The sequence below is a fragment of the Oenanthe melanoleuca genome, chromosome 20 (genome assembly GCF_029582105.1).
Source record: "Oenanthe melanoleuca isolate GR-GAL-2019-014 chromosome 20, OMel1.0, whole genome shotgun sequence".
NCBI lineage: Eukaryota > Metazoa > Chordata > Aves > Passeriformes > Muscicapidae > Oenanthe > Oenanthe melanoleuca.
The window spans coordinates 7,543,234-7,566,632 of NC_079353.1; the positions used below are offsets into that span (position 1 = coordinate 7,543,234).

The following is a 23,399-nucleotide window of genomic DNA, read 5'->3' on the forward strand; positions in this document are numbered from 1 at the left end:
CAAAGCCCCTCACCAAAACACCTGCAACTGCACATTGCAGGGATACAGAAATAACTTAAACATCAAGTTTGGCTTCTTTTGTGTGAACATTTTGGGCCAGTCACAAGGGATGAGGAAAGAGCCTTCTTTATTGACCTGTCCATATGTGTGGACATGAAGAAGGTTCTGTTGTTCTGAGCTTGAGCAGAGCCTCCTTTTATCCAGATAAAGAATAAAGGAGGGATTCCTTTCTTCACTTCTTTCCTTGTAAAGTGACTGGGGTCACTTCTGAAAGTCTTTTTCCTCACTGCCCCTCTGATGTCTCCTTTGCCAGCAGGGGAATCCTCTGGAGATGATGGTTTTGAAGCTTTTTGGAATCATCTTTTTCTGTGGCCTCCTGTCGCCCTCGCAGGAAGTCTTGTCTGGTCTGTCCTGTGCCATCAGCCCACAGGCAATGCAGAATGGTAACTACAGAAAGTTATGGGTTGTGATTGCTTTGAGAGCTCTGTGGGACTGTGATGGGCAGTAAAATTTCCTTTATTTCATAATTCATCAGGGCTGCAGACTTTGCTCAGGGCCCCTGAGAGCCATCACCAGATTCATGGGTCAGGGAATTCTCTGCTCCAGAACTGGGGCATGTTTCAGCTCCAAGCAGCCATACAGAATTTCAGGGCTAGATCTGGGTTATTTCCTCTTCTTGTCTCAGTTTCTCATTTCCATATTGGAGCAGCTGATATTTGACAAACAGCTGCTGTGAAGTAGCAGACATCATAATATTTGCAATGTTCAGGCTTGTTTCAAGTTGCGTCTACTAAAAAAAATCCAAAAGCAAAAATAAACAGGCAAAAATCAACAAATAAAAACCCCTTGGCAAAGGGGAAATGAGTTGTGAGTGGAAGCCCAGCCTATGAGTGGGGTCACTGGTGCTCCTGGCAGTGCACAGCCAAACTGTGACATTTGAATTGGAGTCTGGGATGCTTTCCTCTGCTGCCCCTCCTGTTTACTTCACCAAGGCCATCTTTGGTTTATGGCACCAAAGTTGTAAAACACCATCCCTGTGTTATGTGAGTGCATGGAGACAGCTGATGTCTCCTGAGGAATTCTGGGGAGTGGAGGGGCTTTGCTGTGCCAGGATGGGTCTGCCTGAGTGGGGAGAGGTCCCTGCTGCCTATGCTGGTCCTCATGCACAGATGTTTTCCAGTTCTCTCAGATGCCATAATTCACAATGGGCTCATCCACCAGCACCTGCAGGGTCTCGTGGTTCCCAACATCATGGGTGAAGGGAGTCAGCTGAACTCTCCCACCAGCATCACGGAGTAAGTGCTTTGCTGTGAGTGCACCTTCAGCATCAGCTCTGAAAAGATGAGCTGAGCTGTCCTTGGCATGGTTGGCCAGGGCTGTTACCCTTGTTTTATCATGATACTGGAATTCTGACCTGGATAATGTCTGTGTGGTCGCAGTGTGGGTGGCAAGGGACACTGCAGGTTATGGGTGCAGGCACAGAATGACAGCTCTGGGGGTGCTGTTAATACATGACAGCACTGAGAGAGGGAAAAAGGACCACAGAGAGAAAAAGCAGATGGCTCTCCAAAGCCAGCTTCTACTTCAGTCTGGTTCTAGGCTGCCTTCAAGTAGTCAGTTGTCTTTATCCTCGTGCCTCCAGCTGGAGGTGGCTGGGGTGCTGTGGGTTCCTCCCTGGGTACAGCTGCTGGGCTGCTGGAAGGTGCTTTTGCTTTGTGCCAGCCTTTGCTGTTGTTCACAGCCTGCACCTCATCAAGGTCCGGGTGCCCAGGCTGTCGGTGATGCTGCTGCCAGGGATCGGGGTCCAGCTGACCATCGGGGCAAAGCTGCAGCTCAGGGGCAACTGGTGAGTGGGGGACCCAGCATGGATGTTGAGGGAAACCCCTACCCTGACATATCTTGCATCTCTTAAGGATTTTGAGGTGTTTCTTACCTATAATAAAGTCACAGAGCAAAACAGACACCAAAAGATGACCTGTGGCATTGGTAATAGTCTGCAGGAGATGGAGGAGAAGTCTGTTTCTCATGGCTTTGCTGAGTTTCTGTATGTAGAGGCTGAGAGATGGAATAATCCCATTTGCTTTTTTGCAGCTTGGTTGGCCTGCTCTCAGAACTCATTGATATCTTAGTGGAGGTGAACATCACTGCAAACATTAAATGCACAAATTTTGAATCTGGCACGTTCCAGGTTGTCACTGAAGACTGCCTCTGCCTTCTTGGGGCCATAAAGATCAAGGTCCTTTCTGGGTAAGTGCCTGTTCTGTGCAATCCTCTCCCCTTTATCCAACAGTATGGACACTGTGCCAGGACACAGACGGTGCTCAGCTGATACAGAGCCAGGCCTCAGGGATGGAATTTCTTTCCTACTGCCAATGCCAGTTGCTTCAGTGAAATGAGGGTTAATTTGCTCTGTTTGCCTGTGGAAATTTTAAGAACTGAAGCATGAAGTTTGGTACCTTTCCCAACACAATTTCTCTAGACTTACCTAGAGAATTGATATCCGAAGGGTAGGAGTAATAGGGCTGGGAGAATTCCAGGAAAACAGGACCATTACTTTCCCTGGTTTTGTACTCTGCCTTTGGCTGCTGTCCCAGGAGAATGCCCAGCATGTGGAGTTTCCCTCTGACTGCTGTGGTTGTATGCAATTCCATGCAAATGTCCCATCTCTTGCTCAGTCTGATTAAATTCTTGACAGCAAGGATTTGCTGACTTCATATATTGATGAACGCAGCAGTAAATTGATCATGGGAAATGTTTTCTTCTATTGCTTTTGAATTACTCACTTTTCAGGTTCATCGAAATTCTCCTAATTAATTTTTACATTATGCATTATATTTCAATCAGTGCAGCAGCTGCTTTGAAAAATGCTGTGTGAGTGAACAGAGGAACACGACTCATCTGCTCTGGGGGTTGTTTTAATTTTTAGCAGGATTAAAGTGATGGTTTGCAGGAGGTGAACTTCTGGGTGGGGGCAAGGGGAGTGTAGATATGCACAAATATCTTCATGGCAGCTCCTCAGATGCATTTGTAGGCAGAATTTGGGCATAAATAACAGGTGCTTTATGAATTCCTGTTGTCTGTGTCTTGCCAACTCAACAGTCCAGAAATATATTGATTATCAGACCAAACTGCCTCTGTGCTGCTGCAAGTATCGCACATCCTGAGTGAGCTGTTCAGCAGCAGTGTGGAAATGTCACACAGCAGATTTCTCCTCTTGTTATTCCAGATGCAAATTGTTTGTTCCCAGTAACTAACATGAAGATATTTCCTAACAGCTCCCTCTTCCCTTAACTGCAGCACTGATTTAAATACCAGAGGGAGATACCAAACACAAGGTCAGGCTGTGAGAGGCTCACTCTTTTCATGCAGTGAAAGCTCCCTGAGAGCTGAAGGAAAAACTTCTTCTCAGAAAGGGTTGTCAAGCATTGGAACAGGCTGCCCAGGGAAGTGGACACCACCCCTGGAAGAGCTAAAAAAAATGTGGCTATAGCACTTGAGGACATGGTTTAGTGGTGGTGCAGAGCTGATGAGTAGACTTGATAATTTTAGATGTCTTTTCCAACCTTAATGATTCTCAGCAATGAGTCAAATCCTCCCCTCAGTGGGGTAAGTGACTCTTTTGCATCTCCAGCCCCTGCTCTGGTCTCCAGCCACTGGCCCTGAAGGGATGACTGACAGTGTAAGAGAATGTAAAATGAAGGCTGGAGATCTTTTTGTCTCCTGTCCTGGAGCTTTGTTTGTGCTGATTTGGAGTTCTTTTCCTTTCTTTTCCAGCTTGCTCACCCTGTCTGTGAATGAGCTGGTGCTTCGCCAGCTGACAGCGACTCTGCCAGCTTTGGTATGGCTGAAGATTGTCCTTTCACAGCTGAAACACAGAAATATTGGGAAAAACTGGTTGTAAGGCCACAGCAAGATCCAGTGTCTCTCTGTGCTGCTCTCCCACATCCCTGGCATGGGCCATGGGGCTGGGGTATCCACAGGGCAGCTGCCCTCAGATGTGCCCCAGATCAAAACATTCCCCTTGAGTGTGGTCCCACAGCTCCAGGGATGCTCCACTGCCCCAAGTCTTTCTCAGCATCCCAGCTGTGTCTATTGCCATGCAAGTTTTTCCCTGGAGGGGAAAGGAGGGAGGGTTTGGAAAGGAGGGAGGGCAGGCTGTGGGTGATGGTGAGGGGGGTTGAGCAGTCACATTCCTGCTTTGTGCTGCAGCTCTGTCCTGTGGTTGATATTGTGATGAACCTTGTGAACATCCATCTCCTGAGCACTCTCAATGGTGGGTTATTTGTGGGGGGTGAGGCACTGCTTCCCTGTGTTTCCCACAGTGGGAACAAGACCCATTTCCCATGTCAAGTTCCTCAGTGCATCAACAGAAGTCCAGCACCTCTGCAGGGCTGTTGTTGAGCCTGGAATTCACACCCCAGCATTCCAATGAACTGCTCTCACCTTGGCACTCCTTATTCCACTTTTATGCATCATCTTCAGATTTTTCTTATCGCCTATGATGCTCTTTTTATGCTATATCCTAAAGGCAGACCCAACCAAGCTGAATTTGGGGGTGTTCTGGCCTTTTGGAGTAGCAGCAAGCACCCCTCAGCCCTGAATGCTTGGACCTGTTTGTGGGGGGGGGCCTTTGGGGTCAGGGGAATTTGTGCTGCTGCTGATTTCCTGGAGCTGTAAAGATCCTTTTCCTGTGTGCAGCGGTGATCCCGGTGGGCACTGCAGGAACCATCCACTACCAGCTGGCCAGCATCCCCTACACCTCTGGCAAGTTCCTTGGGCTGGATTTAGATGTAAGTTAATGCTGGGAGCGTGGCTGTGCATTGCCTGTCAGTGTGCTTACCTCATCCCACGGGAGCTATAGAATCCCACGAGGAGCTGGGCTAATGACTTGTCCTGGAAAAGCAGCTCCTGAGTGCTTAGATCTTTATCCAAATCACCATTAAGCACTGTGTGTGCTTTTCTTTTTCTGCTCTGTATGCCAACTTACCCTGAGTCTGCCCAGGGCTGTGTGTGTTGGATGTGGCTGCTGGGATGAGCAGTTCTCCTTCTCATGGGATGAGCAGTTTTGTCTCTCTTGCCCTGGTGTTGGTGCTTTTTGCCTTTGCTGTTCAGTCTCTGTGATGGGTGAATGCTAAACCAGGTTAACCGATGTATTTTTTACTTCTGTCTCACTGTGGAGGGAAAAAAAGCAGCAAAAAGCAAACAGGAGAGCTTTAAAAAAAGCAAGCAGCTGGAGAGAAGCAAGTGGGACATGAGCAGTAAAGAGGGGCAGGGGCTGATAGCAAACACTGCAGCCTGTGAAACACAGGCTGCTGCACTGGCTTTGGTGCAACGACTTCATTGGGAGGAGCCTTTGCCCCCCAAGCCTCCCAGATGGGCAGAATCATCTTCTTAGCAAAAGGCTGGTGTCAGTGTGGGTCTCTTGGAGCTGGAGGGAGGTGTGGGAGCACCAGGTGCAGCACACCACCCCTCAGTGCTTGGAGCGAGACCTGAAGGATGAAGTGAAGCAGTGATTTGTGATTTGGAAAAAGTGTGTAATTAGCTAATAGCACCTCAGCTTTATCAGCTCCTGCCACCTATGAAACAGAGAGAACTGCTCTGGGTCCAGTGCTTTCCTGAAGCCCTGAGGTGCAGCTGGCACTGCTCCACACTTCTGTGAGGATCTGAACGAGCCTCAAGGCTCTGAGCACTGATGTCTGTGTGCCTCTCTTTGCAGGGTGTGGTGAAGCAGGTGGGAGGCAGCACCATCCCCCACGACTCATCCCCCTCTGCTTTGCCTCCTCTGATGGACAGGCTCCTGCTCTTGGTGATGCGCCAGAGCTTCCTCAACGCAGTCCTGTCCCTCTTGCTCCAGCTGCCACCACAGACCTTCCCCTGCACGCCAGATGTTGTGAGTACAGCAGGGCCTGTATTTCATGCTGGAAAGAGTGACAAGGGACAGGCATCAGGCTGGCCTCAGCTCTGCCCAGGGAGGGCTGTTTGTGCCTGTCCCTGGGTGTGTGTGCTGTGTGTCTGCTCCCTGCTCTCCCAGCACTGCCTCCCTTGCCCTTTTCAGAGCTGTAATAGCACCCACACGGCCCAGCTGTGCTCCTCTCTGTAAGGACACTCTGGGGACACCAGCTGAGACCAGTTGTGTACTGGTTGTGCCACGGACTCCTGCAGGCTGTGACCCGTTCCAAGGAGTCTGCAAAGCGCCACTGAGAAAAGACATTGCATGTCTGCAGTGCCATTCCTGGGGTGTTTGCATTTCCTGTACCTCTGATCTCTACTTCCAGTGGGAAATGTGAGGGGTCCACACACTGGAAGGTGCTGAAAGCTTCTGGAGGACATCACCTTCCATGGCTGGGTGCTATGACCTTAACAAATACCAGGAGTCACCCAGAGAGCTGGAGAGCAGAGAGGGTGGGGGGCTGAGGGTGCTGTGTAAGGGGGTGGCCCTGGCAGGGTGGGTGTTGTTGAAATCAGCTCAGCAGGGCTGCTGGTGCTTCTGTTCCCGCAGTTCTCCGGTGCCAGCCGCCTGCGCGAAGCCGTGGGGACCATCGCTCCTGCCGGGGTGAGGAACCTCTTCTGGCACGAGGGTTTGTGTGCACCTCTCCAGGACACACCTGCATGTGCCACCATGCCCCTGCCAAAGGTCCCCAGTGTTGTGGGCCCCTCCTCTTGCACCAGCATGGCCTGAGCCTGTCCTGCTGCCTGAGCAGCTGATGGGAGTGGGGAAGGCTCTGGGGGTTTGCACAGCCAGTGCAGACAGTGTGCCATTGTCTGTTCCAGCCTCCTCCTGCTCCCTGGCCACGGGAAAGCCTTCTCTCAGCTTGTAGCCAGTGACATAGAAAGCTGATAAATATCTCCTGTTTTCTTGTCTGGCATATCCCATTTCTTGGGTACCCTCTGACACCCACAGACCTCTGTGTCACCTTTCCTTCCTCAGCCCCTTGTGGCCTGAGCATGGAGAGCTGATCTGTGATGCCAGACCTATTTGCTCTGTAAATTTGGCTTGTCCAGGGTGTGTGTGACCTTGGGGAGGCCTGTGGAGCTATAGGAATGTGAGAGTCTGCTCTAGAAATGCCAGTCCCCTGCCTGGCTGCTGTGTGGGGTGCCAGCAGCCACCTCCATACATCCCCAATTCCCACAGTGCTCCACCTGCCATGGGACCAGTCCTCTGCGCATCAAACTGGTGTTGAGAGGGAACCCACTCATCCTCCTGGAAGAAAACAAAGCCAGTGTCAAGCTTTCAGTCCTGATTCAGCTATTCAGCAACCACTTGGATGGATCCATCCTCAACTTCCTGCTGCTGAAGGCTGTAAGTGTGGATGGAGTTGCCTCCAGGGGTGCAGCCTGCAGCCAGCTGGGTGAGTGGTTGGGATGGGGATGTTTCCCTGTGCTGATCCTCTCCCTCTCTGCTTGCAGGACCTTGCTCTAAACGTCCGTGTGTCAATTGTTGGGGGCAGGCTGGTGCTGCAGCTGGCCTTGGGCAGGTGAGCTGTCCCCTTCTGCGGGTGGGGACATTCTCTGTGCTGCAGTGCTGGCTCTGGGGATCCTCACTTGAAATGTTTTCCGTGTCTGTAAACCAGACATTTCATCTCCTGAATATGAGAATTTCATACCTGACTGATGGCATAAGGCAGATGGGGTAGTTCAGGAAGGATTGCAGCAGCTGGAAAGTTTTAAGAGGCTGGAGGAAAAGTATGTCAGTTTTATAACAAGGAGGAATGAGGTAACCTGAATAATTGTAAGACTGTCAGCTTGACTTTGATCCTGGGCAGTGGTTCGAAATGCCTGATATTGGACATGAATGATAAAGCAGTAAAGGAAAGTGCTGTCATTAATGCCAGTCAAGGTATGATTAAAGACTGGAGAGCATTCCTTATAGCAGGAGGTTTGAGGATTTGGGGCCATTTAGCTTGTCAAAGAGCTGGATTTAGAAGCAAAATTGGCATAGCTTGTATGCAGTGATATAGGGAATAGAAATGCTTCAAAAGGTTTTTAATTCAATAGACAAGGGTATAACAAGATTCAATAGAAGTAGAAAAGAGAAATTGAAAGTGGAAATAAAGCATCCATTTTAGGTATGGATAGTCGTGTGATTGCAGTGATAGATGAGGAACTGTAGCAAATTCACCAGGTCCTTAAATGCAGACTGTGTGCTTTTACCTGGACTCACAGAGTGGTTTGGGTTGGAGGGGATCTAAAAGATCATCCAGTTCCAACTCCCCTGCCACGGGGCTCCAGAAGCTGTGCTCTCAGCTGGTCAGGAGCTGCCTCCTTCCTGGAAGTGAATAATCTGGGCAGGGAGAGGGAAGGTGCAGCCAGGAGCTGTGTGTGCCCTGCTGCAGTGCTGCATCATTGACAAGCAAATTAAAATTAGGTTAAGCTTTTATTTTCCCATTTTCTTTTCTCTCTTGCAAGTGTGCCAGTCCCTGTTTTTTGTGTTATAGAGCAGGTGTCCCTTTGAGGGTCTCTGCCCATGGACTGAGTGTCCTTGTAGGTGGCTGTGAGTTCTGGCCAGTGCCTTGTGTCTGACCTGCTGTTTGCTCTCCTTTCCCTGCAGCACTTCCCTCTCCTTGGAGTCTTCTGATGTTGGCATCAGTAATGTAAGTCTCTAACACTAGTCTGGGCTTTACTGGGCAGGGAGAGCAGCCAAGTGTGATGCCCTGTGGCTCTTGGGGAGGGAGAGAGCCAGGCAGTGGCTGTGGGATGCTGTGATGGATTATCCCTGCTGAGAGTCAGAGCTGTTAGCTGCTCTGAGGTGTAGGTTGTAGTAACTCCTCTGTTGCTGGGGTTTCTTTTTCTCTTCTGCCTTTTCTAATAAAGAAAATATAAAGCTGAAATCTGTTTATTCACCTCTGCTTGTGCAAAGCTCACATCAAGCTGCAGCAGGAGCATCATGAGGGAGAAGTTTTTCTAAAGGCAGGTCTGAATACAAATTGAAGAAGAAAAGTAGATTCACTTTAAAGACAAGAGGGACTGTTCTTTTGTTGTGTCAGTGGGCAGTGGTTGGCAGTCCCAAGGGTCCTGCTTGCTGCTGGCATGGGCCAGGCAGTGCTGCTCACATGGTTTTCCTTTCTCTGATTCAGATCTCCCCCCTGAAGCCCCACTGCAGCAGTTTGCTTATGGAAACATTCGTGCCTGTGGTCAATGGTAAGGTGACTTGGATGGCTGTAATGTTGGGAGCACTTTGAGTTCTGGGCAAGGAGGGAAGAGGGGGTTGTGTGTATGTGTGTGTGTGTTGTGTGAGTGTGTGTTTGCAAGATGTGCTAGGAGTGCTGGAGCCAAAACCCTGAAATCCCCATTTTGAGGATGTAGTTAAAAGTCCAACCTTATATTTGCACGACCCCAGCATCAGTTCTGGCAGCAGCCAGTGATGGAGAGCCTAAGGCAAGCCAAGCACACAGTGATGGCCCTGAGAAGCTGCTCCCTGTGCCCTACCTGGATCAGCTGTGTGGGTGGGAGCTGGCTCAGCACGTGAGGGCCTGTCTGTCCCCTGCAGGTGTCCTGGGCATGGGGATCCCTCTACCAAACGTGCTGCACATCCCCTTAGTGAAAGTGGACTTCCAGATAAAAGCGGTGAGTGCTGGCATGGCCTGTCCCCTCCTGCAAGGCACCAGGGCTGTTTACAGGACTCTGCCAGTGGTGGCTGTGTGTGCAAGAACTGTAGATTTTAATCCCTGAAAGACTGAAAAGGCTGCTCTGTCTGCCCCCCCTCAGGTCAGGAATGCTACCTGGGGATGTGATCATGAGCAGTGCTCAGGCACTGGGGCAGGTCCCAGTTCCCTGTCCAGGCCCTCTTTTCTTTCAGAACTCAGTGGGAGCAGCTCTGCTGTGGATCCAGGCATTCAGGCAAATCCTCTCCAGTTGCACCATTCAAAGACTCTTGAATTGCCCCAAGTTCCAGCCCAGTTCACTCTGGAGGTGTCCTGGAGGAGCCAGGATATTCCCCAACACATCCCAAAGGCTTCTGTCCCCTCCTTATTGCAAACTAGACATGAGTACTTTTGCAGGAGGGCTCTGTCTCTGCTGTGTGTTGTGAACCAACATCCTTTGATGATAGATAACGTGTTTGTGTTTCTCCCTGCTCTCCTTCAGGGCCTGATAGTGTTTCTGGTGTGAGCTGTGGAGCATGGAGAGAACTGTGAGGGCAGAGAGGGGAAGAGAGCAGCAAGGATGGAATGCCAGGACCAGCATTATCTGCTTTTCTTTGCCAAACCTGATTCTATATTCTTGATAATATTTAAGACCCTTTAAGGTGAATTGGCTCATGTGAGTGCAGTTTGACACTTGCGTAAGCCAAACCTGACTGGCAGCTCTGTGTACAAATATTTATTTAGAGAAGTTGGTGTGATTTTGGGGTCACAGTCACAGCAGTTGAATGTGGTGCTGCAGTGGAATTGGGAAATTTGCTCTGAGGTAAAACTTTTCCTGATAGAATGAAAAAGTGAATTTGTTGCATGTGGAAGTGAATCTCCCCATCCTTGTCCAGGAGGGTGTGAAGTGCTGAGTGGGATCTCAGAATACATTTGACATGTAACTCTTTTAATAAATGTTCCTACTTTTTTAGTGCTTGGAATGAGGTTCTGGTTTCTGATGTTTCTTGGGGTGAGCTTCTGTCCTGCCTCCACCCTGAGATCTGGCTCCTCTGTGACATTTTGAGTTTGGATTTGAAAAGTCTTCCCATTTGAATTTCCTGAGGAAAAAAATTGAACTTTCAGTGGCTCCTCCTGGCCTGATAACCTGCTGACCAAATGCTAAGCCACAAGCAGAAATCAAAATTAAATCGAATTTCCAAAGGTCATGAAGCATTTCCTGATAGAATCTGGAGGGAAAACTTTCTTCCCAGAGGACTGAGAGGTCTGATAGCCCTGGAGAGCACCTGTCTGCCTGCCAGAACCACCTCTGCTCAGGCTGATGTCACAGCCTGTTGGTCTCTGCATGTCACAGTGACAAGAATACCAGCATTTTGGATTTTAAAAAGCCCAAACTATTCTGGGTTATAAAAAAAACAATCCCAAACCCAAAAAAATCTCAGGTTTTAAATGGTCTCTCCAACACCAGTTTTTCCCAGCACTGGATGTTGTTATGAGTGTGTTAGAGGTTGTGGCAGTCTGGCACTGACCGGGGAGGGATGGGGCAATATTCCACTCTGCATTTCTGCCTGAAGGTAGGAATAGCTCAGTGTCTTTGGGGCCCAAACCTGTGGCTGAGCTGTGGGATGATGCAGAGGAATCACTGAACAGCAGCAGGGAAGGTGCTGGACCCACGGGGGTCCCTCTTTGTGTGAACTGGCCATTGCTCTCCTGAGCTGTGCCAAACACAAACTGGTGCCACACACTGTCACCACATGGGCTGGCCTGCCTTATGTCCAGCAGAAAGGCTTTGGGGGGTTGCAGTCCATGCTGACATTGGAGATGGGTGTCCTGTGAGTACAAACAGCTCCTTAGTTGTGCAGGCTGATGCTGCCCGTGGGGCTGTGCTCCCAGAGACTGCTCAGCTGCTGGTGGCACAAGCCTTGTGCTGTCCCTGGGCAGGAGTGGTGCTGCTGTGTGCTGACAGGGTGCTGCACTAAAGCAGCTCCATCTCCAGCGAACCCCGTGGAGAGAGGTGCCAACAAGAGAGGATGCTGTGGAGCTCTGGAGCCTGCTCAGGAGCCAGGAGCAGGGAGCTCAGATCCCATTGCACGTGTTCTCTGACCCAGCACACCCTCAGAGCTGGCAGAGCAGGGTTTGGGGCTCTATGTGACCCTGGTACCTGCAGCATGGGATGGGACAACTCCTCAGCAACCTGTGCTGCCATCTGCCTTGTGCCACCTCGGGGCTCCTGCACTGCTGGGATTTGGTGTCACCATCCATCCTTTTTGCCCACAGGTTGGCAGAACAGGCTGTGTTGATGCAAGGTTTTGTTCTGCCTCCTGAGCAAACACCTTCTGGACAGTAAGTAAAGTTTAGGCCTCTTTTCATTCCCGTTTGGCCATCACTTCTGTGTGTATTCTGCCCTGCTGGGAGGCATTCATTTCTCTGGCACATTGTAGAGGGCTCTGTGATCTGGCACTGCCCCAGGCCTCTGCTTGTTTAGAGAAAGAAAACAGTGTGGCAAGAACATGTGATGAGAGCCTGCCCCTGCATGGAGCACTGGCTCAGAGGGCCCAGGGTCACAGAAGGGTAGAGAAGTTATCTTGTGCTCCTGGAAAAGGCTTTTCCTCTTGGGGTCTGGCCTCCATCATGCTGCTCATCACATGGGACAGAGGGGGAAGCAGCAGAGAAACCTTTTCCAAAGGAAAGGCCAGCATCTTCTCAGTGTTACTTGTCACTTCTGCAGCTTGTACATCTTATACTCTGAATTTCTAGTGGCTTCAGGAATATACCTAGACCAGGAAATTGCAATCCAGAACCCTTAGGAGCTGGTATAATCCTTTTGGGAACGTTTCTTTAGCACTGGAACCTTGACAGGCTGGAAAATCGTTTGCTGGGTGAGCAGCAGGAGGATTTGCAAAGGACTGGCTGTGCTGTTGGTGGTTTGTGGGTTTGTTGGAGCTCTCTGGCTCTTGCTCCAGCAAAAGCTTCATCCCTCTGCTGTTTTGTGGGGGTGGAGAAGGGGATTGTTCCCCTGCTCCAGCCTTTGAACCACCTGGCTGGTGCATGCTGCTCCACGTGACAGTAGTGAGGGAAGCTGGGGGTCACCAGGCAGCTCTTCTTGCAGGACTGCCCAGGAAAGTGATGGATTTTGTGTTTGCCAAAGGGGCTAATGCAAACAATTTTTTCAGCATTCCTTTTTCCTGGCTGTGCTGGAGATCTCAGTAAATGGGGTGACTGGAGGGAGAAGCAGGAGACCCTCATTCTCCAGCATGAGCCAGCTCTGCTCTAAGGCTGTGGCTATTCCCAGCTGGGGCTGGCAGTTGTGGATGCAGCTCCTGAGGCTCCAGCCCTGCACTGGAGAGGCAGAGTCATGAGGTGAAGCTTGGAGCCAGAATATTCCCTGCCAAAGAAATGCATCTTTTTACTACTGTAGCTTATTCCTTTTGGGAAACTGGTTTAACATATATTAGTCAAAGAATAATGGTTGCAGCTCTACCAGGAAGCTTTTATTTGGAGCTGTTCCTGCTATGGCCAACCTCAGGCATTAACATCATTAGTCAGGTCCCCACTCTGGGCATATAAACATTCAGGGTTCTTTACTCCTTGCAGTAAATCAACCTGGCTTGTTTTGTTTGCTTTCCCATCCCTGAGCCTTTGAAATACAAGGTTGTGTTGAAGTGTTTTTCAGCAACTTCAGAGAGTAGAAATGATGGGTATAGTTGTAGCAAGTGAAAGCAGATGTAGATGTAATTAAGGTTTCATGGCTGGTGTGTTACATGAAGGACCACTGTGGGACAGCTGAGGTGGGAGCTGCACGGTCAGGGATGAGGATGCTCCTCCTGGGCATCAGCACAGGTTCACCCAGTCAGTGACTGAGTGACTAGGGCAGCTTTTGAAGCTCTGTAATCACCCACCCTCCCCTTTTGGATGCCTGTGTCTGTTCTGGGTGTTTTTCCCCCCTTTATGTTCCTGAACAGCTGGGAGATGTGTTTGGTCAGTAAGAAAGAGCATCCCAACACTAATGTCCATGGCTCTGGTGCAGTCTGACGCCTGCAGTCACCTCTCATTCAGCATTTTCTCCGTGATGAGCTTCCTCAGAAGCAAAGTGTTGAAAATATAGCTGCCTTCAGGTCTAAAATTAGAAACCATTCTGCAGACTGATTTCCTCCCCCTCCTCTTCTTTCTGACCCAGGAAACTCACCAGCTGTAATGTTCCCATAGTAACACAGACATGGAGGAAAAGCAGATGAAAGATCTCTCGGTGTAGGGGCTATGTTGTTCTGCAGCTGAGAGACACAAGTCTGTTTTGCATCCTCATAAATGTGTGGAATTAATTAAATATAGGGTCTGGACACGATGGGCAAAATTTATCTGTTTATAGGTGCAAATTCTTGAGGGAATTAAAATGTCAATAGTCACACCAGCAAATGCAGAATTAAAGAGAAATGTTTAATTAAAGCATGGAACATTGTCACAATCCATTCTCTGTGCAAGAAAACTACCGGAGCAGGGCTGGAAGAGAAAGGTGTTAGTACACCACCATTATTATCCAGAATATAAAACCTTGATGTTTTGATGAGTTGAGAAAGAAAATTTTCAACATTTTAAGCACTGGCATGATGTGAGAGTCAGCTGAATGATTCTTCACTCTTTTACTCCATACACTGGACTTCACTTCCAGGTGCTTGTCTGTCCAGTCCTTGCCTCTAGCTGGAGGTTGCAGGGGATCAGGACATAATCCTGAGCAAGGAAGGAAGGAAGGAAGACTGAGATGGTGCCTGTGTGGCTCCATCAGCCCACACAGGGCTTCACCATCACCACCCACAGCCCCAACCACTGCCTGTGTCCATGAGACTAAAGATGGGCTCAGCCTATTTAAGGCAATGGAACTTGGTCCTGCAAGTTACCAGGGCTGAACGATCAGGCTCTGATTTATTCTGGAGCTGGGAGGTTAGCATTGCTCCCAGTCTTCCTTTAAATCAAGCACAGCAGGGAGCAATTTAAATGTCTTATTTCTTACCTTGTGAATTGTGATGTTGACATTGGTGTAAGTGAAGCTGGCGATGTGGGGCAGGAAAACACCTTGTCTCAGGACCCCTTAGAGAAAAAAAGAGGGAAAGTTGCCAGCTGAGTGCTGCCTGGGTCCATGTGGAGCATCCTGCATGGCAGCACCCGCAGAGCTCCCATCTCCTCACCATTTATCTGGGCTGGCACCTCCTCACGGATCGTGGACAGGAACAGCTCCTCCAGCAAGGCAGCCTGTGGGGAAAGTCAGGGTCAGCTCATGGTGTGGGGCTGGAGCAGGAGGAGAGGAGCAGAGACCTGTCAGAGGGTCCTGATGCTCACTGCACTTCCCATCCCACAAGGACTCAGCTGTTCCTCCTACCAGGTACAGCAAGCTCCCAAAGTCACTATTTCCATATTTCCCTGCTGGCACCTGCTGGCCAGGATGGCTGGGGCAGCTGAGGGGGAGCAGGGTCTCTCTCCTAGAGGGTGGTACCAGAAGTGGCCACAGCTGGAGGTACCTACCAGTATAGGACCCACATCAGAGGTGGCCAGGCTTAGCTCGATGTCCCTGGAAAACAAAGAGCAGCAGAGGAGCTGCTGGTGCTGAGCTGTGCTGAGCAGTTCCCGTTTCCCCATGTGGGCTCAGGGCCTTTGTGGGAGTGTGGAAGCTGCAGTTCCTACTTTTCTCCCTAGCCATGTTCCTGGAATTCCACTGTCTCCCTGGGGAAGAAGACACATCTGCAATGCCCAGACTCTAAAAGCTAAAACCCTCCCCAGACCACTTCGCCTCTCCTTTCCCCACTGTGGCTGGGACGTGTCCCCTTGGACTCCTGCAGAGCAGATGGGGTCATTACTCGATGGCAGCCACAGAGATGATCATCCTCGTGCCAGCAACGCTGAAGTGGAGCCTGGCAGTCACATCCTGCAGGGGAACAGAAGGCAGGATCAGCGAGGAAACAGTCCCACTTGGGCTGGGTGGGGTGTGATGCACCCACCCATGAGCTCCCTGCATCCTGCATGATGCAAACACTGATGGAGACCAGGAGTGCTGTGGTGGAAAGGCTGAATCAGCCCCTGCAGTGGCTGCACTGGGGCCAGAGCAAAGGGGCAGCAGGACACATACACAGCACACACTTCCCAAGCTCAGCGTGCTTCCACACTCACCACGTTCACACTCAGGAAGCTCTGGAAAAGGGATGATCCTGCTCCAATCTGGGCAGTCAGGAAAAGCTGCACGATGGCTTTGTCTTCCTCCAGCACCACATGAGGAGCGCTGCGGGTCACAGCCTGGAGCACCACCGGCAGGTCCTCTTGGAAGAGGGAGCCCATCTGCCGAGGGAGCAGGGATGTTTTTGGGCATGGCAGCCGTCCCTGTGCCCCCAGGGTGGGGGGTGGCAGCTGGGGGACACTGCCTGAGCTGGGGTTGTGCCTCTTGGCGTTCAGTGATAGCAACACACCTGAGTGATCCTCTCAGCCAGGGTGGCAGTGGTCAGAGAGCTCTGGAACACAAAGCACAGCTTGTGAGCAGACTCGTGTTTGCCTGGGGTTGCTGCTCCAGGGCTCGTGTCCAGCATGACCATGCAGCCCCACTGATGAGCACCATCCCAGCCCTGGGTACCTGCAGGAGCCCTCCTCACACCAGCCCATGCCTGGAGCAGCATGCAGGTTACTCCTCATGGCAAACTCTCCATGCTCCATTACACCAGGAATATTTTTAGGAGGTTGGGGTGAGTGGCTGTGACTCCTGCAGGTGCCTGGACACTCTCATTTCTATCGGGCTTTTGGTTCTTCCAAAACATTCCCGGGGCAGGGCTGTCCCTCCAAGTGTGTATCTCCCACTCCTTCCTTCCTCCCTTGTTCCACTCACCAGCAGACTCACGTTGAGAGCTCCAGACTCTTCCAAGGCAGAGAACAAGCTGGTGTAGAAGTGCTCAGAGAATGCCAGGATGAGGTGGGAAGGGCTGGAGCTCGCTGGCTCGGGCATGCTGAAAGGCACAGGGCTGACTGGCAGGGGGATCACTGTCCCTGCCACTTGGAAAGTTGTCTGCAGGGATACAGAAAAGACACAAAAAGAAAATTAATTTAAAGTGTCTCAGAGCTGTAGCACTCGGTGGAAACAGCTCTTCCAAGGACTGGAGCTGGGCTGTATAAGCAGGAAATGAGGACTTACTTGCAAAGAGATGATGATTCCCTGCTCAGAGTACATTGGGGCAGCCAGGGGCAGGTACTGGACTTGGCAGCTTGGTGTGATGGGGAATGGAGCTGCAAATGGAGCACAGGGATGCTCAGGAAGAGGAGAGGAGTGACAGGCTCTGAGAAGTGTCTGGTTTTCCAGAGCAAAAAACACAGGGAAAGAGCTGGGCAGAGAGAGCAGATTCCCAGGGAGATGATGGCAGCAGAGCCTCTACTGCTGCAGGGTAGGAATTTCTCCCACCTCATAATCTGCTCCAAAATGCTCCTTGAAACCCTCAGTCCACAGTGGGACTGAAAGGCAGCTGCCCACCTGCCAGAGACATCAGCCGTTCATTTGGGAAAAGCAGCAATTTGGAGACTTCCAGGCAAATCTATGGAATAAAGAACAAAAAGAGAGGTGACAGATGAACATGGGGCTCTGCTGGCATTGGGTGCCCCCAGAAAGCCTCTGGGGTGGGTGTTGGCTCTGGCTGGTAGCAGGAGCCAGGGGATGATGGCAGTGCCCAGTGAGCACGGAGCTGTGGGGGAAATCTGGAAAAGCACCAGGTAGACATAAGGTGCTCTAATTCTTACAGACCTGTATAATGCTGTCTTATGCCTTTACAAACTTTATCTTACTTTTTCAACATTGATCTGCTTGTCGATATCCGATCCTGACGACTTGCTGTGTAAAAACAACAGAACAGGAGTTAGGAGAAAAACAGATCAGCCAAAGGTGGGTTAGTGTCTTTTATCTGACACAAAAAGCATCCAGAGACAGAATTACCATTGTTTTCTATCATTTATTAAGCTGTGATTACCATTCTGAATCCTAAACCACTGGAGAGTTGACACTGGACTTGCATTAAAAGCATTACAGTTGCACAGCTTTAAAAGTATCCCTCCCTTATGACAGACTGAAATTCTCCTAAAATAGGGAAACCACCCCAAAAGTAGAACAAAGTTCATCCCATGAAGATAAATTTTTAGTGTTGGCCTTTGTTAGCTTTGAGGGCAGTGAGCAAGTCTCAATCCAATCACCTTCCTGCCTAGAAATACTTGTCCCTCAGTTTCTCCTTTCACCCATTACCCAAATCCCACAGGGAGGAAAACTGTGGGGCTGACCTGTCTGTCTCCTCGGTGCTCTGCACCTCCTCCAGGGTGGGTTTGCAGTCAGAGGTCACCAGCTCCAGGTTCCCTTCGGGGTTCATGTCCACGTGGAGGTCTGCCAGGATGGACAGCCTCATCTCCTTTGTGGCTGAGCTGTGCCCGGGAGGAGAGGAGGAGGCTGGAGCTGGGGGATGCTCCTGGCCACACTCCCCCCAGGCCACCCTTGCTCCTGCAGGTGCCTTGTCACTTCAGCCAGGAGCTGGGGCTGGTTCCAGCCCGGCAGCCCCGGCACTCACAGGGCAGATGTGACACCAAGGTTTGCCTCGATGCTCAGCCGCATCCCGGTGTCAGGGATCAGGGTCAGGGAAAACTTGTCAACTTTGACTGAGGTAATCTGGTTCCTGCTGGAGCAGAAGGGAAGGTGTTGGGAGACCACCACAGACCCTGAGAAACCCCAAAATTCATGAGATCTGCACAGATAAATCCATGCCCTGTGAGCAGAACGAGTTTGGCTACAGCTGGACACCAGCAGAGGAGCCAGAAACTCATTTCTGAACCTCATCTGCAGGAGAGTTTTTGTTCTCTCTGGCAAAATTCCATTTGTGACAATATTCAAACACCTGTGTGAAGCAGGGGTATGGCAGCAAAGCCTGGGCAAGAGAGGGCAACTCACCTGCTCGGGGAGGTGGGAGATGGGTCTGGCGCTGGCGAGGCCATGAGGTCCCTCCTGAGGACTGACTCTGCATGTGGCTTTGAAACTTCAGCAACTGGGAAACAGGGCAGATGTTTTATGAGAGCCTCTGGAGCTTGTGTCCTGAAACTCATTTTCATCCCTTATTGCTAGCAACGGGCAGGGGTGAGGAGATTCTGGCAGAATCAGAGCAGAAGATGTCACTGCCTCCTCCCCCTGCTGCTGGCAGGGGAGATGTGGGTCTGCACTTACGGTATCTCAGTCCAGAGGGGGTGAGGATGCCACCACAGTCAGGAGACCTGGTGCTGTGAGCTGGGACCAGGAGGCTCAGGAGGATGCTCAGGGTGCAGAGCATCTCCATGCCAGCACCTGGAGGAGGAGGAGAAAGAAGAGGAAGAGGAGGAGGGGAGGAAGAGGGCACTCACAGCAGCCTGGTCAGAACAACGTGGCCCTTGCCTGGCCACTGATGCACAGAGCCACAGATCTGCTCCTTGATTGGGGTTGTGGTGTGGAGCTTGTCAGCTTTGCTGCAATAACAACCCCACAGCTCTTGTGTGGTGTCTTAAAAGCACTGGCAGAAGGCTCAGCCTTGAAGAGCCTCTGCAATCTTGTGAGCTAGAACAGTGCCTGCAGCGATATCTCACTTACTGAGGAGCACAGAATGGCCACAACTGGAATGAAAACAGCAAATAAACAGATGCTAAAATTAATAGAGGAAGGAATGGAAGTTATAGAGGAGTTAAAAGGTCAAATGAAAAGGTGAAAGTTTTATCTGTCTCTGAAAAACATTTGGGAATCGTTTATAATGTCTGTGAAGCTCATACAATGTTACGAAAACAAGTAATTCAGAAAGTTTAACCTGCAGAAAAAATACATATTTATCTTAGTCTTTGCAGAAAACATCACTTCTGCTGAGTGCTGACCCGTATGGAGACACACAAAAGTAGAAGCAATGCCTGTATCAAGTTATTCAGTTTGCAAAAGCATCTTTACCTCTCCTGGCTGGTCTTCCCATTCTTCTGACTCAGCCTGTGTCTTGCTGTGGCCACACTAAGAAATACTGCTAGTTTTATATACCCTCCCAGCCAAGGCTGGTGGGGCAGGAATTGCAAAGGGGGCTGGGAACCAGGACACTGGGGGGACACTTTGGTTTCTGTACCATTTTTATTGTTTCCCCATAGAATTGATTACTTTGGCCATTGACCTGACGAGGTGAAGGATTGAACAGCAGGTGCTGGGGCAGCTTGTCTTCCCTGTGGTGTTCCAGAGGAGCACAAAGAAAGGCCTCTGGGTGGAGGGTGCCAAGAAATCAAACATTGTAAGAAAGCAAACGTGGATTTCTTTGCTCTGCAGCCACCCTTTCTTCTGAACACCACAGGGACAGCACCTCTGTGTCCACCTCTGCTGTGGACACCCTGAGAGCTCAGGTTGCTCAGCCTGGAAAAGAAAAGGCTCCAGGGAAAGCTTGAGCCCCTTCCAGTGCCTAAAGGGGCTCCAAGAGATCTGCAGAGGGACTTGTGACTAGGTCATGGAATGACAGGACAAGTGGCAATGGCTTTAAACTGACAGAGTGTAGGGCTGTTAGAGATTAGGAAGAAATTCTTCCCTGTTTGGGTGGTGAAGCTCTGGCACAGATTGCCCAGAGAAGCTGTGGCTGCTCCATCCATGGAATTGTTCAAGGCCAGGCTGGATGGAACTTGGAAAAGTCCAGAGGAAGGTATCCCTGCCCATGGCAGGGGTTTGGAAACTGGATGAGCTTTAAGGTCCCTCGCAACCCAGACTATTCCAGGATTCTGTGAGAGGCTGCTGTGGTTTGTGTCACTCTCCTGCTGGGCAGCTCAGGCCAGAAGGGATGAGATTAGGACATGACCTGAAGGAGATCCTGGCAATTTATTTAGGACATTCTCTGGTTCCATCAGAGCTGGGTAAGTCTTTTCAAGGTAACGAGAGTTCAGTGAGTTTTAGACCAGGCAGAAGATCTGAAATGGCCCATGTGCAATAATCCCTTCCTCTCTTAAACCCATTCCCTATCAAAAGCCACTGGCAAAATTTATTACAATTGGCTGAAAATATAGTCAGTGGTATCCACTCTCCTTGATAATATCTCTACAAACAGTGAAACCCTTCATGGGAGGGAATAGGAGCTCCTCTCATTCCTGTGCTTGGTGTCCATCATGTTTTTCTGGTTTCCTTCAGGCCTGGAGGACAGAGCACGGACCACCTGCAAACACCACATACACAAACCCTGCATGGCAACACCAGCTCCCCTTTGTGTTCTGACCTCCCTCCATCCCTCCCCAGTCTTGACCTCAGCATGACCAGTCTCCCAGAGAGGGCTGAGGTGCCCATTTTGGTCTGACTGCCTTGGCAGTGGGGTGAGGTGCTCAGAGCTTGTTGAAACACCTGCAGCCTGGGCAGCAGCCTTTGTTCTTTGTCATGGGTGACATGAGGATCTGGGGCTGGTTCCAGGTGCATCCTGACACGTTCAAAGCCCTTGGCTCTCCCCAGCACTGTGTTACTTTCCTGCTCAGCATGACAGGGAAATGCCAAGAATAGCAGTATTCCAGCCACGCTGTGCATTTCCATCCAAGGCATCCTGGAAGTGGTGTCAGGAGGAAATATGAAGATGGAGCAGCCTGCCAAGGGAGAGCAGGATTTACACTTCCACACTGGTGAAGGGAGCCCACTGAGAGGCAAGAAATGTGCTCAGAAAAGCAAATCCACTGAGAAGGTTGTAACCTTCAGACCAGTCCCCTGTTGCTATGGGAGATGTTTTGTGGGATCTGACTTTGGTAGGGACATGGACACAGCCTGGGAAGGTCTCTGAGAGATAAGTCTTTGCCATGTTTTAGAGCAGCATTCAGGAATTTGCCCTTGTGACTCCTTTTTCCAGTGCAGGTGACATTGCCAGCTCTCCCTGAGGTTGGGGATCTTCTGGGGAGCATTATTATCTCTTCCAGCAGTGCAAGGGTTGGGGATAATCTGCCACCACGGTGCTTGGAGGTGGATTTTCTCCTCCTGAAGAGCTGTTCTGGACCTGATGATGTCTGTGGAGGCTTAATTAGATGTCAACTCACAGCATAATGACTGATCAAGTTACTAGCACAAAAGTGTCTGTCTGGCATGATGTGCTCCTCGTCGGGAGTTATCCATAAATCTTACACTCCTGTTAGATAAGATGTAAATCTCCTTGTCTGGGTTTAGCAGCAGGGCCACCGAGCACAGCTCTGGGAGGGAGGTAATGACAGATTAAACCTCATGACAAGTTTTATACAGAAATGAACAGAGGAAATAAATTACTTTGTGCTGCATTACCTCACCAGGCTGAGCTCCCAGAGGTGGGTGGGGTACCCAGGAGGGAATGGAGGAGGACACAGTGGTGGCCACAGGTCAAAGGGGCAGCCAAAGGGACAGCAGCAGCCTGGAGCAGGTTCTGTGCAGCCTGCTTGCAGTCTGGTGGATCTCCCATGTGGAATTAGGACAGGGTTTGGACTGAGGAACCCATTCTCTGTGTGGGTGAAGGTTCTTCTCATCCTCACTCTAACCCTGCCTGAAATCAGATTGAATATTAATGAGGTTATCACAATTTTTACTGGGTTATCCCCCAGCTGAGCCCATGTCCTCCCCCAGTGTTTGCACAACCCCATGGACCTTTGGGGAGCTGCTCCTCCAAGAGCTACAATTACATGTGTGTCTCCAAGAGCAGAATTTACCATTGCCCATCTCAGGTTTCTTCTTGCTCCCACTTCTGTCTGTACCACTTAATTAAGCAGATGAGGTTTTTCCTTCAGACTTGGTGCACAAGTCTCTGCTGGCTGGGAGCTCTCATTTGGGACCCGAGACTGAGAGCTTACCCAGCCTTTTAGATTTATCAGTGAAATTATTTGTGTTGGCAGATGTTGGAAACCCTTAGGGATCAGCTCACACAGAAATATCACCCAGCCCTTCAATTCTTTTGCTTCTCCTCTTTCTCAGTCAGGTTTTACAGACTGACTGCTCCTTACCTCTCTGCAGAAGATCAGCAGGGGTCCTGGGTGTGTTGGGATGGGATATGTTAATAGAGATGTTTTATATGATAAATATGATAATTTATATGTTTTATATGAGGGGTAGAGCTGCACCCCCTCACCCTCCAGCACAGACTCCTCCCTGGGCGGTTTGTGCTGAACTCCTCATATTCTGCAAATTCTCCAGCAGTCTCAGCTGCTCTAAATAGGAGTGATGTTCTGCAGAAAATGGCAGGAAAAAAAAATCCCAACACCAAGCCATGAAAAGCATCTCAGGGTGAGTGATGAGCCGCAGGCTGGCACTGCCAGCCCAGAACCGGGGACAAGGAATAAAAGTGGGAGGTTGGGAAGTGTCAGCCCGGAGGCAGCCACGAATCACTCCCCACTAACAAGTGGGATATTAAAGCTGGTGATTTTCTGCATGGTTGTGTCTACAAACACATGAAGGAACTGTAACTTAAAGGCAGCAAAGCACATCAGCTCCTGCCTCAGCACCATATGCAGTGTGGGGGGCTGCCCAGCTTTTGTGATGATGCCCCAATGCAACCCCTGAATTTCTGGGGGATCAGAGTCAGCCCTCCAACCCCCAGATCCTTGCTGGATGGGGCATGGAGATGTTTTGGATGCCAAACCAATTTTTCCTGATTTTTTTCAAAATTAGACTGTGTTATTTTTCATTTGGAAAAAACATGTTTCTAAATTTAAAAGTAGATTTAAGTGGAAAGTTGGAACAATAAGGGGAAGAAAAAGGCAATGAGAATACCAGCAAGAGAGGACTTTGCTGTGAGCATCAAATCCCAGGCATCAGGCTCTGACTGTTCCCCATTACCCAGCTCATTTCCTATG

General features: G+C 50.2%; 2 protein-coding genes across 2 annotated transcripts; one reads left to right on the forward strand and one right to left on the reverse strand.

Moving 5' to 3' along the window:
- The first annotated feature begins 331 nt into the window (after positions 1–331).
- On the forward strand, positions 332–10,362 carry LOC130261153 (BPI fold-containing family B member 4-like). The gene is made up of 15 exons (XM_056507076.1): positions 332–443; positions 1,181–1,295; positions 1,742–1,846; positions 2,092–2,247; positions 3,775–3,838; positions 4,210–4,273; positions 4,699–4,790; positions 5,717–5,890; positions 6,500–6,553; positions 7,133–7,300; positions 7,408–7,475; positions 8,549–8,591; positions 9,075–9,138; positions 9,488–9,564; positions 10,084–10,362. Exons 1-15 carry the CDS (start codon positions 332–334, stop codon positions 10,105–10,107), a joined length of 1,380 nt encoding a protein of 459 aa, XP_056363051.1. The 3' UTR covers positions 10,108–10,362.
- A 3,875-nt stretch (positions 10,363–14,237) lies between these two features.
- BPIFB2 (BPI fold containing family B member 2) lies at positions 14,238–18,907 on the reverse strand. The gene is made up of 15 exons (XM_056507826.1): positions 18,799–18,907; positions 18,529–18,622; positions 18,152–18,256; positions 17,871–18,008; positions 17,385–17,430; positions 17,077–17,137; positions 16,744–16,835; positions 16,441–16,617; positions 16,031–16,072; positions 15,738–15,902; positions 15,428–15,495; positions 15,096–15,141; positions 14,762–14,825; positions 14,587–14,663; positions 14,238–14,306 (listed from the first exon to the last, which is right to left on the reverse strand). The coding sequence occupies exons 1-15, from the start codon at positions 18,905–18,907 to the stop codon at positions 14,238–14,240; spliced, it is 1,353 nt and encodes a 450-aa protein (XP_056363801.1).
- Between the last annotated feature and the right edge of the window lie 4,492 nt (positions 18,908–23,399).

Bases quoted from the DNA above. Each gene is read 5' to 3' on its own strand.
- LOC130261153 (XM_056507076.1), top strand. From the start codon at position 332: ATGATGGTTTTGAAGCTTTTTGGAATCATCTTTTTCTGTGGCCTCCTG. The intron at 3,839-4,209 runs GTATGGCTGAAG...TTTGTGCTGCAG, and splicing joins CAGCGACTCTGCCAGCTTTG to CTCTGTCCTGTGGTTGATAT. The intron at 7,301-7,407 runs GTAAGTGTGGAT...CTCTGCTTGCAG, and splicing joins ACTTCCTGCTGCTGAAGGCT to GACCTTGCTCTAAACGTCCG.
- BPIFB2 (XM_056507826.1), bottom strand. From the start codon at position 18,907: ATGGAGATGCTCTGCACCCTGAGCATCCTCCTGAGCCTCCTGGTCCCA. The intron at 15,496-15,737 runs GTGAGTGTGGAA...GTTCCCCTGCAG, and splicing joins GCTTCCTGAGTGTGAACGTG to GATGTGACTGCCAGGCTCCA. The intron at 14,664-14,761 runs GTGAGGAGATGG...TTTTTCTCTAAG, and splicing joins GGTGCCAGCCCAGATAAATG to GGGTCCTGAGACAAGGTGTT.